The sequence below is a fragment of the Marmota marmota genome, unplaced genomic scaffold (genome assembly GCF_001458135.2).
Source record: "Marmota marmota marmota unplaced genomic scaffold, marMar, whole genome shotgun sequence".
Classification (NCBI taxonomy): Eukaryota; Metazoa; Chordata; class Mammalia; order Rodentia; family Sciuridae; genus Marmota; species Marmota marmota.
The window spans coordinates 1,303,661-1,321,938 of NW_026000109.1; the positions used below are offsets into that span (position 1 = coordinate 1,303,661).

At 36.8% G+C, this 18,278-nt stretch overlaps 1 protein-coding gene across 1 annotated transcript in view; it reads right to left on the reverse strand.

The window, feature by feature from the left end:
- Positions 1 to 2,118: 2,118 nt before the first annotated feature.
- The window catches only part of Calcr (calcitonin receptor), a 47,411-nt gene continuing 31,251 nt past the window's right edge, over positions 2,119 to 18,278 (reverse strand). Inside the window, exons 7-12 of the mRNA XM_015506734.2 lie at positions 16,215 to 16,368; positions 14,590 to 14,650; positions 14,441 to 14,507; positions 12,406 to 12,624; positions 11,136 to 11,177; positions 2,119 to 4,195 (exon numbers count right to left, since the gene is read on the reverse strand). Coding sequence (XP_015362220.1) covers positions 3,953 to 4,195; positions 11,136 to 11,177; positions 12,406 to 12,624; positions 14,441 to 14,507; positions 14,590 to 14,650; positions 16,215 to 16,368 — 786 coding nt within the window. The 3' untranslated portion in view covers positions 2,119 to 3,952. The remainder of the gene's footprint in view (positions 4,196 to 11,135; positions 11,178 to 12,405; positions 12,625 to 14,440; positions 14,508 to 14,589; positions 14,651 to 16,214; positions 16,369 to 18,278) is intronic.

Sequence of the window (18,278 nt, forward strand, 5' to 3'; positions counted from 1 at the left end):
TAAAATGTGCATTAATTCATGAAGCTTAGAGTTTTCTCTGTGTATTTCTTTTTTCCCTTTTGTTTTCTCTTTTTTTCCATTAATTGCTAATTATTGAAACGCTGTGTCCTCTTTGATTCTGTAGTTTCTGAAGTGGGGCATCTGGGGTGGGAATCGTTGTGCTCTCTACTTGACCATCTCAGCTGGCCCTGCAGCTACTTTTCTTCACTACCTGGTGCATAATTGGGTGGGCAAGTGGATAGTCAAGGTCTTCCCCATCTTATCCATTCATTAGCCAGTACTCTGATTTTATTTAGAGACAGTTTCTCTGAATTAAAATAAGGCAGTCTCTCAAACAAAAGAGACTGTAGTGACAGAAGGTGGCAATGCTGGTTAAATAAAGAAGAGGGACAGCAGAGTTTGAGTCCCAGTGGAAGGATTTCTGAGAAAGTTAGAAAGTATCAAATTTCTGTAAGTACAAAATGGATTTTGATGGGTGACAGAAGAGACTGGCTGGACAATGTTTAGGATAACGGAAATCGTTCAGAGGTACCTGCTAATGTAAATGGAGTAAAATATTAGAAAATTAGATGTCAGTGGTTGTGTTTTCTCCAATGCTTCATGTAATTCAGAGATATTAAAAAGATGTGAAAGGCCAGAAGAATTAAATTCACTGGAAATATGGTTAGTTCTTAACATTCAAATGTAGCTTCTCTAGCTTCCTCCACCCTCACATGCACACATGATCATTCTTTATGTTTTCAGTTAGTGTTTTCCAACTCCCTTGTTCCATACCAGTTTTGCATGAACTTGAAATAGGAGGAGAAAGTCGCCTTTTTTCTTTTTCAAAATAACAAATGAATATTCCTTCTGAGTTTATCTCATTGCTTTTCTAAATATTGTTTCTGATGTTCATTTTTCATGAATAATCTCATTTTAAACTCGGAAGTGTTAACTCCTATGCTAGGCATTGGACTGTAATGTATTCAATAGAAGAACCACTGTTTTTGATTTTGTTATCGAGAAAATGATAACACTCTTATGAGAGAATGATAACACTCTTATGAGCAGAATTCTTCTGCTCCGGGCTAATGAAGAGGGGAACTCACACGCAGCCACCACCGCCAACCACATGTGCCATTTTGTTTCTCTGCCCCAAAGGTATCAGTGGTTGTGCTTTTCACTTTATAGATTTCCATTTTTACCACTGGCATAGAAAAGAAGCACCCACCACTGCAAAGAAACTTTGCCATGATAACCGTGTTAATGAACCTCAGTTTTATGCAGGATGGAAGGTGCATGGTTGAATCAATGAGTTATGAATGAAGGAAGAAATGAGAAGGGTTGTAGCTCCACAATAATAAGCATATTTCTCAGGACTTCCAACATCTTTCCTTCTCTTCAGGAACCATGATATCCATTTGCACCCAAAGACTTATTTGGGATCCCTTTGTAGGAGGGAATCAAAGCAGGTGGGCAGCCAACCTTTTGAGTGTAAGTAACTCTTTTGAAGAATCAGACTTTATGGCATGATGGAAGATTACTTTCATTCTTGAAGATCACAATAATATCTACTTGAATCACTCTCTGGAACATACAGGGAAAGATGTACCGCTTATGTATCCCTCCTAAAAAAGTTCCCCAGATCTATGAAGCAACAATTTTGAATGCTACACATAATGTGAAGTTCCCACAAATTACTCCTGTTCCCATTATAAAGTTCATCACAGTTCCATTTAATCCTCTTTTTTTTTCTATTTCATGCTATCCAGATCTATACAGATATAAAAATTTGATTCCTTCCTACAAAGGGATCCCAAATAAGTCTTCCTAAAAATAGATCTGGATAGACTGATAGTCATGTGTGGTTTTTGCATTATCAAGGGCATGAGAACTGCACCATTGAGTCAAACTGGAGACTGAAGGTGTTTACACTAATAAAGATAAAGATCTTGACATCTTTTGCACACTACTTCTAACCAATACTTTTGGATTATTCTTCCCCTTCCTGCAGTACAAACTAGATGAGATATCAGCAGGCCATCTTTGAAATGAAGAAGAAAGCATGGAATGAACAGGAGACAACATGAATGGATGAAAAAATGAATAATGTATTTTTTAGAAAAATACACAAATATATATCTTTTGCTTTTATTGACTCTATATTAATTTATACATGTACATAGTGCATGCATTTCACACAATTTTGACACTAAATGCAATACTAATAAACTATTTTGATTTCTTCAGTTCCTACTATATTACCATATTACTATATTACTTACTATATTACTACTATATTAGCACAATAACATCTAAAATATTTTAGCAATATATTATCACATTTGTACTAGAGCTGCCAGAAATACTCTGTTTTCCACGTTTGTAAACAAAAATAACACATCACGTGACACTATGATTGGAAAAATACCTTCTTTTCAATTCTTCCCTTACATTCAGTAAAGGAGACTTAATCTACTTCAGTATCCAAAATACATTTTCGTTGGACAAATATAATTTTCTCTGGTTGCACTAAATATGTAACCAGAACAAATCAATTTCTTGTCTTTTCACAACTAAATCACTTCTGAAAGGCAGTGGCATAAGATGACACAGATGAGATTTGAGATTTGGAGGATTTCAGTGTATCTCACTTAGCATACAAATTACACAATGATTACTCTGATTACTATTACAAATTCACCAGTTAACGACACAAGCTTATTCAGAAATTTTTAAAGATCTTATACACAGAAGTGAAGAGAGATGTGGAAATCTACACTACTAGATTTTAATGAGAAACTCTACTTTTATTTTAACATGAATTAATATGCAGTTAAACTTGTAGTATTTACGTTTTTTTCTTCTTGTTTTGCTAATAGCGGCACACAAGAGGTCAACTATACACTGATTTCTAATTAGCTCTACTGAAAGTTCCTGGAAAAGACTGCGATCTTGTTAAGCTTTGAAGCTGGATGGAAGGCAGCTAATGGACTTACATGGAGTCTTTTAATTACCAGTCCTTAAACACATCTATCTTTTACTGCTAGATAGCACCCAAGGGCAAGAGGTAATCTGCTTTATAAACCTCAGAATGATTTGCTTTATAAATCCTGGAGTTTAGGAAAGTGGAAAACTCTTTAAAGAGTATTCTCTTCCACTAAGAATTATATTTTTGGCAGTTTGTGAAAAATTTAGTGATGGATTCTTTGTGACCTCCCAATTTATAAATGTCAGCCACCAAAGCACAGTCAACATTAAGACCAATTCCTTACAGCACTTAGGGTCTACCCAAGGGACAGAATTATCCAAAACCAAGCTGGGCGTGTAATAGTTCCAGCAAACTGACTCAAGATTTCTTTTTCATTCAAAGCATTATGTTTTCCTGCCAAATGCAGGTATTGTCTTCCATATCCTTAGTCATCTTTATATGTGAAACCCATTTTTTCTTGCAGAGGTCATGTAATTTGTGCAGTTTACATTGTATGGATGGTAAAATATGTAACCTCAGGATTGATTGAAATAAAAAAATTAAAAATCAGATCCATAGCCAAATACAGAAATATTCTAATTCAAAATCTAGAGTTAAAAAGAAATATCTTGATAGTGATCTTAATTTTTCAAAGGTAGAAATGGCTCAAGATTAACAAGGAGCACCCTGTATCTGAACTAGGTCAATTTAATTGCCTTTCTCTTGGATACTTCCCTCGCATTACTAAGACATGCTGCATCTCAGTCCTGGATGAATGATGGAGTTCACAAGTTGCAGTGGGAGACTCCATTCCTAGACTGTCTCCCAAAGCAATAGTACCAAGAATCACTTTCTTCAAATTCACTATGGACAAATTCACTTAATAATTCTTCACAAATGATATGCTCAGCTCCTGGGAGGATGGGGATCGTTAAATGCATGATCTATCTTTCTCCCAGGAAATGAAGGCTCAGTGATCACGATGCTGTGTGTGCTTCACATTCAAGCGGATGACTCTTGCTCGATGACATTCATGGGGATGATCTCAGCACCCTCCTCGCCTTGGTTGTTGGCAGGCTCATTCCTAGGCTCCTGGTGGCAGATGTACACCGGGAGGTCGCCCTCCTCAGCAGCGGCTGCGGCGGCGGCAGCGCGAGCGGCAGAGCGGCGGTTGGGGCGCCTTCCCCAGCGCTGGTTCCATTGGATTTTGAACTGCATCCATTGGCGCTTCAAGGTGGTTTGGACCTGGAAGACAAGAGGGAGCCTTGTTTTCATATGGTGGTCAGAAAGGACCCAAGCAAAGCTTATGCACGTGACTCTTGGAGTTTATCAGAGTTTACAAGACAGCGAATGGTAATTCTGATCTAAGAGGCTGAGTTGTATGTTATTCGGTGGTGGAAGAAGTCATCTTAGAAGAACGTGCAAACTGGAGGACTGAGTTACATGCCAACACTGGCTATTTTTGAGCAAAAGTTTCTTCTTTAGCTCTTCAGTGAACGAAACTTGATTTGGTTTCATAATGTGTGCATGTCATATTAAGGAAGAAAGGTTTAGGAAACTTTTAATCTGCTACCATCCATGATAAGGAAAGATTTCATCGAAATCCACACACTGTTGATCGTGAAATACATATGGAATTCATCACACAGTTCTAGCTTTTATGATAATGACCCCATATTGTGAATTTACCCTCATCCAACGTAGCTTGAGATGAGTTTTGCCAGATAAAATTCCTGCTAATGCAGTGACACACTTTTAATAATAAGAAATAATAAGATTTCAATCTCTTTCTATTGAAGAATGTAAATGTAAATAAACCAAACTTGTTTTATAAATATGACAAACTATATACTGAACACAAGAGGTGGAGAAAATGCTAAAGTCAGGGAACTCTAAATATGAAAACTACAAAAACCACAACTGAAAACCACAGTAATTTTGCTTGTTTAGCTCTACTTTTTACAGAACTGAATTCATTTTAGTAGTTAACTTCATCCTTCATGTTGTCTCTGAACTTCTTGATTTTTCTCTATCACTGAACAAAACTTAAAAGAGATTACTGCAACACTATCTATTCCATATTTTAAGCATTTCTATTGCTTAGTACATAAGTCAAGCTTACGTACAAAATATTTGCCTTAATTTATTAATAGATCCCTAGTTCTTTCTGTTGCCAAACTTGAATATGGCAGCTACCCACATGCAAGAGAATCTGGGAAAAATACAACATGAGATTAATCATGTATCTAGTCAATCACAGGATGCTATTTTGCCTATTTTACATTGGTATGAATCTGAAAGAAGATGAAAATAACAGCAAAACCAATTGATATTATAAAACATGTATAATGTAAGGCTAAATGTATCTATGGCAAATGCATGCACATTTTTTCTTTATATAATAGAGTAACAATCTCTCCTTATAATTATTAGCTTTGTTATATAATTTTATAGATTTTACTCAGGAGAAGGCAAATTCAAATAATTCATTGAAAAGCCAGTCAAGCAGCCATGAAACTTATAGTGGGAGAGGTTCATCATCACTCAATGGAGCAACCAGAAGGCTCAAGGTGACAAAGAGCTATGAGAATTATTTGGCAATCTGAGATTTAGAATATTAGACTTTTCAAATCACTGAGGTGACCAGCCCTGGTAATAAGTACTTGGTTACAAAGTACTTTATGTCTAATTATGTTCAAAAGAGACAAACAAGACAAGTACTGCAAGTGCTCAGGAGTGAGGTGTGCCTCACAGCTGGACTTTGCATGGATAAAAGCCACATAGGGGGAGAAAGGATGGCATAAAGAATTTTGGCTACTGTTTACTGGGTGCTTTCCCTGTGCAACATCATAAGCACTGGGTTGGTTAGCTTGTTCAACAGGAGGGAACCACTATTAGCCTCATTTTATAGATGGGAGGGCTGTGAATATGCCATATGTCCACAGTAAGAGACCTGGAATGTGGCAGAGCCACAGTCCCAAGTGAAGTGTGGCTGTAGGTCCTTAAATGCCAGCTTTAGAATCTAAAACCCACCACATGTTTTATTGAGAAACTGATAAAGATACAGGCTCAGTGTATTTTTTTTTTTGAGGATCAAAGTCCACAGAGAATTGATAATTTTTGATGGATTTAGCATCTCTTAAATACCAAGACCGTCCTTCCAGCTAAGCTTACACAGATATTTACAGGTATCTGAGGTAGACTTTTAGCAAGTTTGCAAGTGTCCAGCAGGAAAACAATTCTTTATTTCTGCCTCATCTGTTCTTTTAAAGTAATCCCCATCAGAGTATCCATGTGTATTCATGTGTACCTAGCCCAGCAGAGACAAGGGTTGGGGTCTGTTTTAAGATTATTATTATAGGAAGCTTACAGCATTCGTTAATTGCATTCCAAAATTATAACTCATCCTTTTGTGTGGAGATGTCAATCTGCTTCAATTTGTAAACCACACATATGAGAACAAGCCCTGAGCAGCACATAAAAGACACTTTAATAATTATAGTTTAATAAGGGCAATATCGCCTGCACTAATATGGGTTGAATCTGATGCGGCTTTGATGACAAGAATAAGGGCATAAAATATGTACCCCTAAAAAATAAAAAAAAAAACAAAAAGAAAACAACCACATTAGGAGACTTTTGTTGCTTCTGAAAAATAACAGGAATGTTAGGAGATGTCAATGGGTCACTAAAACACAAAGTTGTGAATTACATAAATGTATCTATCACTCATTTAAAAAGCAATGAACACAAATCACTTTACTTTTTTTCTGATTATATCAATTTAACTTGTTGCTACCTTTGAAAATTAGAGCGTTGTCCTGATGGTTTGGAGACATGGTTATTACACTTGGCTTTATTATTAAGCTATGTAATATTCGTATATTTGGGCCTTAGTTCTTGCATCTATGAAAAAAAGTCAAGGTGGGATCTCTATAGTTGGGTTTGAGTAGTTTTGATTTTCACTTTTCTTTTCCAGTTAAATTAATCCTAAGTGCCTATAGTTATGTAGTGTTGAATGGAAGGTGGGGGTTTTCCTTCAATGAATGAAAAGGTTTTGAGTCCTGGTCCTTCATGTCCTTACTTTCTGTCACCACAATCCAACAGACCTGCTACAATCTTAATCTAAGACTAAAAAAAAATCATGATTTTAAAAAGCACTTTACATTTCTTGGAAATTAAAAAGCAATTGAACACTCTAAATGGTTTTATGTAAGTTTTAGAAACTGGATCCCTGTTGAAGCCCATTAATTAGATGTTTTGGAACACTTCCAAGTTGTTACTGATATTTTTTTCATTCGTTTGGAGTACATATCAGAAACATCTCTAGTGATCTTTGGTTTCATTTACGGAATTTAAATGTTCTGTAATTTGAGGCAATTGGGTACTTGATGATTATAAGATCAGGGCTTTTAATTCCCTTTCATTACCCACTTTCCTATGTTTAAAGGACGATTTCTTGTTCTAAAGAAGAATAAATATCATTTATAATATAGTTTAAAATCTTGAAAATATTTAGCAATTGTATTTCTTAAGTTTTTTTTTAACATTCCCCTATATTTCTTTCATTCATTAAGTCAAGGTCATTTATTGTTTGAAGAACAAGCTAGTTTATCTAGAACAGTGGTCCTCAAAGTGTTCTCTGAACCTGTAGCCCAAGTACCACCTGGGAACTTACTAGAAATGCAAATCCGAAAGCCCTGATTAGCAGCCTCTGCTGGTGGGGACTAGCAGTCTGTGTTTTAACAAACTTTCCAGGTGATTCTGACATTCACTCAGGTTTGAGAATGCTGGTCTAGAATAAGGAAATTATCACTTAGCTTTGAGTCCTCAGTAGACTTTCTTGGAGCTCTAGAAAGAAAATAACCTCTTGAAATTTATTCCTCCTATCTAACTGTAATTATATATCCTTGGACCAACATCTTGCCTGCCCCAAATTTTAGAAAATTGAAGGAAAAAAAAATAGAAGATAGTTTTGAAAAACATTTTATTTAATGAGAGAATTTATTAATAAAAATTCTTCTTTGCCTATGTAGTAAAAAGTTAATTTGTCTGAAAACAGAGTTTTACTAAAAGCCATAGTGTAGAGAAAAAGTTGGATATGGTTTAGGGAGAGTCTTTTACAGACAGGAAGGGCAAGTGGTGCATGCAGGCCCCTTGCAATTCTGAGAGGAAGAGAAAAGTGGGAAGGATACAGAGACACAAATGACCTTCAATTTCCCCTTCATGGTGGAAGTTCTGGGAAAATGGGGAGAAGAAAGCAAGGGATAACTTGCTTTCTTGGATGTACCCTTATAACAGCAGGCCTTTCTTATTGATTCCAAGAGCATAATCTTGAAAACTGATAACCCTGTAAAGAAGTCCCGCACTTTCCCTGACACCATGTCCAACATGGTGTCCAAGCAGTGGAGTGGCAATGGCTGTGGACTGTCCTGAAGACAGAACCACAGGCTCTAGGAAGTATAAAGAATGGAGCTTAAGTCGCCACCCTCTTCACATGGCTTGGAGGAAAACTACTGAATCCGAGTAGGGCTGTGACTTGATCAAGGAGACTACAGACTGAGAAGACCCCTAGGGTCCTCAGAAGTGAGAGGAGCTGCAAGAAATTTCAACAGCAGGTTCTGGCATTCATACTTGGTAACCAGCTGCCCTTTTGGACAAAAGCTTTTGAACTAACTGCTTTATTTTCCACAATGAGACTTGTGAACCACTAGAGGCTACTGGAATGGGCTCTTGAATGCAAGGAAAGTTACAGCAAATAAGTTTTATTTTTCACACACTCTGATCATGCTTCTTTGTTCTACAAACTTTTATCCACAACTCTTGAGCACTAGCCAAAAATATGGAAAAGGGAGAAAATCTAGTGTGTTATTAGTACTATTAATTCTAAGTTACTCTTTAGAAATGAATTGTACATCTTCATAGCTGTAGCCATCTTTTTGAGGTCTCTTAATACCTGATAATTTATTAATATGTTTGGATAATTAATATCCTCATACTTGGAAGAGCTGTGAGAAATGCTTGATACATAAGTATGCTCTTGTGGACATCTCCTGATTTCCATTACTTTAATTCTCCAATTTTTTTTTCCTGTTTCTCATCTACCAATGGACTCACTATATGATCCACTTCCAGAAGAGCAATCACTGATTACATACTGATAACAGATCAAAATTAAAATTTGCATCTTTCCATTGGACAACTGACTGATTTGCCCCCATCCATCTCTGTTAAAACTCAATATTCAGCCAGGCAGAGTCCCCTCACAGCTCTGTCTCAGAGGCAGCTGGAAAGAACTTCCGGCATGTGTGAGTGCCCTGTCTGTGTTCAGTGTTGTAAGGTGATATGTACACAGAATGCCCGACTGAGACCCAGATGCCTGAAATCCATGGGGCTGTGATATTACATTTGGCACAGTACATGATTTCTGTATTATTAGAAATGTCACACTTGCACTTTCTTCCAGTAACAGGATCTTAATGAAAATAGGTATGGTTTCTTTACTTCAGAAAACAGATAGCATACTCAAATGAACTCAGAGACGTTTCAATTGTTAGGTGTGCCCCTGGGATTGCTTCCTATGCCTGACACTCCCAAAGACAGCATCATAGTTAAGACACAATAAATATTGTGGTATTTTTACAAATGCATGCAATCCTCTTGTGCTTTACAAGGCAGTCTCCTCCTGGATATGGTTTTTATATTAGCCCTAGTTTGATATTATTTTAGATTAAAAAATTTTATCTTGCATGTCACCTGAAACAAATCAAAAGGCATAGGTATGCATTCACAGAGTATTCGCTAGTTTAGTACTGTACATAGGACAATGTAAGCTCTACTCATTTATTAGTTTTTGCTATTCTGAAAATGAAAAAAAAAAGAATTGGGGGGATACTCTAATAGTTGGCATCAGAAGGATCTTGATTCTATCTAGCCCCTTGTCAAGCTCCTAGCAACAGTAAGTACACAATATATTTCTGTTGAATGATGCAATGAGCTCTTGGATGAAGGAATGATGGGAGAAAGTAATAAAATCTACCAATGAAAAGATAATAATAAAACATGGCCATGTTGGGGCTGGAGATAGGTAAGCAGGAAAATATTTTAGGGGCTCAATAAGTGTCATTTTATGAAAGAAATAGAGAATAAAAAATAAGTATCAACTAATAATGGTTAGAAAATATTTCTAATTAATAACAGGAAAATAATGCTGATATCTTAAAGTATGATTTGTTTTGCATTGAATTGTTCTTGATAGGAATTAATTTAAATGATCAAAAATATGTTTGCATTAAAAGTTTTGTGGTTCTATAAGAAGCATATTCTACTTTTGCAAAGCTCTAGGGAGGAATCATAGACACAGATAGCTTATTGAGATTTAGTTAATTTAATTGGGAATCAGAAAATCTGGGGTCCAGTCCTGGTTACCATCACAGCTATGTTTATGCATGGGGCAAATCACTTGATCTTTCTGGAGCTTAGATGTCTCACTTGAAAAATGAGGAATTTTTAAAATCATGTTCTTTGAAAACCCACGAGTTCTTTAGAAGAACTTCTGGGGTTACAGAAGTTCCTTTTTTTTTTTTTTTTTTTTGCATTTTATTAATGGGACTCCCAGGTAAGTTACTGTTGGAAGAAAGAGTAAAAACCCTGGTGCAAAAACCCTGGCCTAATGGATCTCTAGGTTCTTCTAATACAAATATTCAATACAATAGACTATTTATTTGGAGATCCTTTTAGTTCTAACTGCAAAGTGATTTTTAAATGCTGAGTAGTGGTCCAATAGTAGCATCAAGAAACTGGAAAAACAGGGTAACAGACTGTACAAACTGGCCGGAGGCTGGTTCTGTACCAGCAAGGGCTTGGGGCCTTTAGAGGAATAGGGACTTGCTTCTCTCTCTATGGGAAACCAGAATGGCTTTCACTATTACTACTGGGGGTGCTGACCAGCTCAGGAGGCAACCCCAGAAGATCAGAACTTAGCTGCATGTCTGGATCTTATTGCAACTGTACCCCATTTCTATAGGTAATATCCAGCTAAAGAAGTGGAAAAAACACAGTCCTGCTAATTATGAAAGCCACTGAGGTCAACTGTAGAAACGAGATCAAATGAAATGTGGAGACCATAAAGTACTGGCTTTATATAAACAGCCAATTGTATTATATGAAATGGATGCAGACTTACCTCGTTGTTGCAGAAGCAGTAGATAGTCGCCACGAAGAATCCCTAAAAAGAGAAGGGAAAATAGAGTTGAAGTTATTTTTGTGTGCACTATGTTGTCAATCAATATAAATATATTTATATCAATATAAATAGGTTGCCTTGGGGTGCATTTTACTCTTGCAATAGCATGTCAAACTTGATAATATATAAAGGTAAGAAAAATAATTATCTACCACTCATACTCAGTGCTACATTATAAGAATATTTTATTAGAAAATTTTCTTGTTAGGATTCTATCATTTGGCAACTAGGACAGCTCTAGTAAATCTGGTTAATATACTTCTCTTTTTAACTTGGAGATTTTTAGCATAATATATGGATTAAAGTGGGTTTTAAAAGAACTTGGTACTTAAAAATGTAAAAACTGAGATCATCGGGTTCAGTAGAGAAATCTTTTACAAACAACAATATCAGAGTGCATGGCTGTCAACGTGTGTCCTGAAATTGTGATAGTACTCACAACCAAGTTCATCTCTCAAATAAGGACATAGACTAGGTAATCTCTAAGGCCCTGGTAACTGCTCAGAAGATTCCTTGTGCCCAAGCTTTAATCACAGCCCAAACAACAGCTCAGTTTATTAAAACAACCCCTATACTTTCTTTTAACTCAATAAAATTCAGTTGTTTTCACATTAATTCCTGGCAGTAAAAAATAAAACTAATTTAAGTAGAATTTCCTTTGTCTGAGGACCCCTACCCCAACCCCTCCATGCCCTAATTTGTTCTAAAAATACCTAGCAGTACACCTTCAATGGAACTGTGAATCTGGGCAGAGTGAATGGAAATGCAACAGCCATTCCTTTGAGTGTTGCAGACTTTAGATAGCTTAGGACAGTCCCTGAGAGCCACCTCTGTTATCTCCTACAAGAGGAGACCCCTGTACATAACTTTCCTTTACAGCTAGTGAGCTGTCAAGAATGGATTCCTGACATTGTCTCACAAATGGAAGGTGAAAGAGCAGAGGACATGGGCAGTTCTGTACAAATTCATTGCTCCTCATTACCCCTGAGCCAACATTTGTTTATTAAAGGAAGGTCTGACAATTATGTGTGTGATTAGCTGCCTAGGTGGGGCCATTTGTGGATCCTGGAAGTAACAGAAGAGCAGGCATGGAAAGTGGAAACAAATGCCTTAAAAAAAAAAAAAAGATTTCCTTCTGAAGTTTGGCAGAGATCAACCAGATGAACAAGTCACCTAGTAAATATGCTACTGGCTGCATAAATATGCTTACCTGGAAGTGGATCAGAGAGTGCATGAGGTAATCGTAGATCTTCCCAAGCACCTTGTTGGAGGGCCTCCACGGAAAGACAACAAACTGGATTCCGAGCAGGGGCACAAGGAACATAGTAGCCTTCACAGCCTTCAAGTACATGCGGGACTCCGCCTCATGGCTCTCCCTCATCTTGGTCACAAGCACCCGGACGATGTTGAGCAGAAAGAAGAAGTTGACCTATAAAGATATGCTATCATGAGCAAACCATGTAGATTCCTCCACTTAAGGACGTCTACTGTCCCCAGTTCTCATGTATCCAGTGTGGAGAGCAGGAGAGATCGCCCGAGATGCCACATAATTAGCTTAGCCTCCTGAAACTCCAAATATGGGTAACCAGACTCTGTTCAGATCTGCATTCATATTCTCTTTTATTTTTTTTCTTAAATGAGAAAATATTTCCCCTGTACATGTAAATAAATGAAGTTCAACTGCAATGTGGCTATCTATTCCTTATTTAGATATTATAAACTGTACACAAGGAGTTGCAGACGACACTTGATGTGTTGCCATCTCATGTGTTGCCATCTCATGGCACATCCTGGGAAGACCTCGCCATCTTGTCCTTTCTTTATCAAGATGTCCCCCTTATCCACCTCTACTTGACTGAAAGCAAAGCGAGGAATGAAAAATGTATCTGTAAAGTCTGTATGTAGCAGAGACCGCTAACCTTGTCTTCTTTTATAAGTAACATTTTAAAGAAAATAACCCCATTTAATTATAATCAACATTTAAATAAAATGTGGGTTTTAAGCAAACATTGGAGAGGTTTAGACAAATGTATGTACCTGTGTGACCACCACTCCAAAGACTGGGAGCATTTCCATAGCCCCAGAAAGTTCTGTCCCAGCTCCACCTCAAGCAACCACTGGTTTATATTATTATGGGATGGAATATCATATGGAGAGTCCTATTTTGTGTTTGGCCACTGTGGTTTAACATACTACCTGTGAGATTCATCCATGTTGTGCATTTGAGCATTCCACTCATTTCACTCTTTATATAACTACTCTATTATGAGAAGAGTATAGATAATTTGTTTATCTTCCCTGTTGATGGGAATTAGAGTTGTTCCTACTCTTTGTGTATCACAAATAAAGATGCTATGAACATTCAAATTTGAATTACGTGTGTGGGCAGATATTTTCATTTCTTTTGAATAGACACCCAGTAGTAGAATCACCTTTCAAACGGTAAGAGTATGTTTATAAGACACCACTGATGGTTTTATTTTTTATGTTCCCTGCAGTAGTGGTATATTACTGCTCTTCACCCTGGTCTACACTTGGTATGGTAGGCCAGGTGTTAACAGCAGCCATGGTTGCAGTGTAGTGTTACTCCATCCTCATTTTAATCTGCAGTTCTCTGAAGATTAGTGAGTTTGAGCACCTTTTCATAAAATTTCTGGGTTTTATCTGGAATATTGCAACTCTCTCCTTGAACTCTAAGATTTGTCTTTTCGCTCTCTAAATATCGTCTTAGTTAAATATAGTCAACTTCATCAAGATCTTCTTTAAGTAGTCTGTGTATCTGCTTTAGAAATCTTTTCTTACCTCAAGCTCAGGAAGACATTCACCTAAGGTGTCTTCTAAAAGCCATTGTTTTGTTTTTCACATGTAAACCTACAATTTACCTAGAATTTATATTTTGTATTGGGTATGATGGCAAGGATATCCTTTCTTCTTATTCACATATCTAATTACCAAACATATGTTCAATATTTTTTCAGTATTTATCTGCAAATGACCATCTAGCTATAGAATTCTTAGAAAATACGTCAACATTGTTGTTATGGTGTGTATAAACATGAGCTTAGGGTAACCTCTCCCCCATAAATAAAAGACATTTTTTTTAAGAACCGAATTATTTTCCTCATTTTAGAATATAGCTAAATTGTACTTATTATGAAGTACCTGTACTCTACATAGAAGTATGTTCACAAAAATCCCAACAAACAGATAGCACTGTTAATAATGGATTAAAAACCAGTTCTTACCACCAGCGCCACCATCACAGGGCCATGGATGATGTAAAGCAGATGGGTGTCCACACTCAGCCAGCAGCTGAAGAAAAGGAAGGGAACACATCAGCCCAAATGCATTTTATTTATGTGTTTATTGGCTGAAAAACCACCTTAATACTTACTTGTCATTGAAGTACAGAGCCCTGGTAATCGCATGGATAGTGCATGGCACCAGCGGGAACCCTTAAAATGTAAAAAAGTACAAATCACACTTGGTTCCTTGGCCATATGCTATAGCTCCAGTTGCATGGAAAATGGTCACATACTTGCAAAATATAGCAGCAAATTTAGTGTGTCTGTCAAGATACTGCCCTGATGTTTGTGCACAGATTATCTTTGGTCAAGGCAGGTAAAAATTTCCTGGTTAGAACAACATGCGCTTTCAGAGAATTTGGTTAGGAGCTTCCAGATAATTGAAAGCTTTTCACAAATTGCCCTACATAGCAGGAACATTTTAACATACTGTATGATTCTTACTACCATTGTTAGGTCTTTGATGATGATGATTTTTGTTGATGACTGTTAACTGAGTCTAGGCTCTCATATGAACAGGAGCCGGGTCACACTGGAGGGAGGGATGTCACTTGGACAGTGTGTGGGAGCAGTAATCTAATTGCTTCTAAAGTCTTACTTGATAGTCACATTATTTCTCGTAGGTTCTCATTTTTCTATCTGTTTATATGATGTGCCTTGACCCTGTTTCCTTTTAATACAAACACTCCTGAGAAGCCAATGTAGCCCCTGTCCTCTAAGTTCTTACTGTAGGACCTTAATTGGAGACAACTGTGTCACTTCCGTCCCTAAAGTCAAAAGTATTAGTAAGAAACACCTTTGAATATAAACAGAACAACGGAGATAGCTACTGGTGACATGGTCTGCCAGATCACAGCTTTTAAAAATAAATTTCTTTCTATAAATGAAATTCAAAGTTGTGATTTTTCTTAAAAATGATTTTCCTTTTACTGAGTTATACCTAGGTGCAATAGAAAACAGTTTGACTGATTGAAACATCTGTAGAAAGAGATTTTGTTATTATCATCAGATTAAGAAATTCATCTCTGGAGAGAATTAAACCCACACATTTTTATTTTCTGTGAATAATATGGAAAAAGAGAAGGTCTCAAAAATTGAGTTTTACTTAAGAATAACATCAGATTCTAAACTCATAAAGCATGTATTTTAATATGACCACTAATTAAATGTTTGGCTGGAAATAATTTTAAGTTGGACTGTTCACTCAAAATATGATTGTGCTATTCACAGCAGCCCCAACATACTACTTCCCCATTCGAGTTCAGAAACAAAAACTCATTTTCTGCATTTATTCTGACATACATATTTTAGAATTAGCAAAAGAGGCATATATGCTTTTATGCTCATGTCATAGAAAGGAGAGTGTCTCCACCTTAATCTAGAGGGGTATGGACTCCACATTTCTAACTCCTTGTGTTCTTCAATTTCCTCTAGCCATTGTTCTTTTTTTCATGCAGTTTTTTTTCTTTCCTCTTCCTCTAGGCCCCAAGATCTGTAGCAACCTATTCCTCCCACCAAAGATGATGAGGGTAAGAATAATTCTTTCTTTGGAGGAATCTTCTTTTCAGGGAGATTAATAAATTCGATTTGTTCATTGTAAAAGTACATTCTATTTATAAGTCTATTTATAAGTCTCCAAGACCCAGATTAGAAAACTGTATACATTTAAACACAAGCAAAATTGGTTCAAAATTCAACTGAATGAAATACATACCCCAGCCCAGAAGGTAATACCACCACAGATGTTGCCCCTCAGCGAACACAGACACCACGATGAGAGTATGGAGATAGACCCCTTCGCAGAGCATCCAGAAATAGTTGCAAGCCATCATGTACTGGTGGAAGAAGTGCAGAATCTTGCAGCTCACCTGTTATGAAGAAATGAAGACACTCAGTGGAAGTCGCAGGTAAAGATCTGGCGTGAACAGAGGGTAAATGCGAATGTGAGCCAAAGTGTCTCCATCCAGTTTACAAGGCAGTGTCCCCAAGCATCTACCAACATGTGCCACCTCTATATCAACAAGTCAAAGTGATATTGTACAGATCACAGACGATACATGTAAACAGCAATATGGGCCATTGAAAGCCAAGTCCTGAAAATGTTCTTTCCCCAGTACATTCTGGGGACCTTGCTAGACAAAACAGGTTCATTTTCCTGCAGTCCGTCTTATATTATAGAAAACATGCAAGGATTTGTCACATGGTTTTTATCACTTTTTTCTCCCCTCTGGTCAATGAGGCAAAATAATCCCAACATTTTTAATGCTGCTCCTGAAGTCTATTAATCTGCTGGTGTTGCTGATATCTCTTTGGCAATAACAAGGATGGGTCTCATGCATGGCCTAGGAGCCGATGTTGAACACAGGTGATGTTCCTGCTTTAGTTTTCATATGGGAGCGTTGTTTTCTACATTGGGATCCAAATGCTTGTCAAACCCTCGCTGGGCACAGAGATTAGAATAGCTTTCTCCCTGGCTACTCAATGCAGATTTGGAAGCCATACTACTGGAGTATCAAATTAAGTACATATTGTTATCTGTATAGAAACATTCATATCTTAATTTACAAAACAGAATATCTTAAATTATTCCCTAGTTACTCTGGAGTAGGGTTTCTCACTTAGACAGCATTGACATTTTGGGTGAGATAATTTTTTTACTTGTGAGGGGCAGCCCCATGCATTGTTGAGGGTTTAGCAGTATTTACCTCAATTCAGTAAATTACGGAAGCATTTTCCACCCAGTCATGATGATGAAAAATATCTCCAGATAGTGCCATGTCCTCCAGGGAGCAAAATGTCCCAGGTTGAGAACCACAACCTGCGGGTATCTAGCTGTGCTTAACTCCCAACAACCACAATCACAACAACATCAGTGACAACAAAATTGATCATTCAAGACCTAAGCTAATAGGGAGCAGTTATTGGCATTGTTAATTAAATGTTTCCTTTACCCTCTGTTGCTCCTCCTTGAAACATCAGAACACCAAGAACTTTAGTGCTGTTAAATATTCAGATTTTTTTCCTAGGCTATTTTTTACTTTCTCCTCATGGGGCCTCAAACATTTGTATTTTAGATTTTTAAGCACTGCCTCACAAATACCAGAGTCTCTATTTATCTCTCCTGTATTCTCTATTCTTCAAATTAGTAATTTTTATTGATTTATCTTCAGTTTTGCTGACTCCTTTCTTTGTCATCTCCACTCTGCAATTAAGCCAATCTAGTGTAATTTACTTTTAAATTTCAGCTGCTTTATTTTTTGGTTCTAGAATTTTCCAGGTCATTCTTTTTTAGCAATTTCTATTTTTTGGCTAAGGTGTCCTGTCTTTTATTTACAACCTGAGGTATAGCTGAGGTAAGCTACTTTAAAATTTTTGTCTGCTAATTTTAACATCTGGGCCAACTCAGGATCTATCTCAATTGTATTTTCCCTTGTGATGGGTACTGTTTTCTTAAAACAAAATTTTTATGTCTGGTAATTTTGAATTGTATTCTGGATACTGTAAATGTTATGGTATACAATCTAGATTCTGTTATATTCCTTGAAGTTTTCTTCCTATTGTTTGTTTTAGTAGGAACTTACTTTGGATAAATCAATCCAAAGTGCTTATTACCTGTGAGGTTGGTAATATGAATCTCAGTTCAGGTAGTTTAGACTTAGCTATGATCTGGATTCCTTTGTACACACATGGTTGTGGGGTCAGCCAAATTCTGAACCTAAGTAAAATACACGTATTTGAGATTTATTTTCCTCACATTTATTCTCTTCACTTTTTAGTT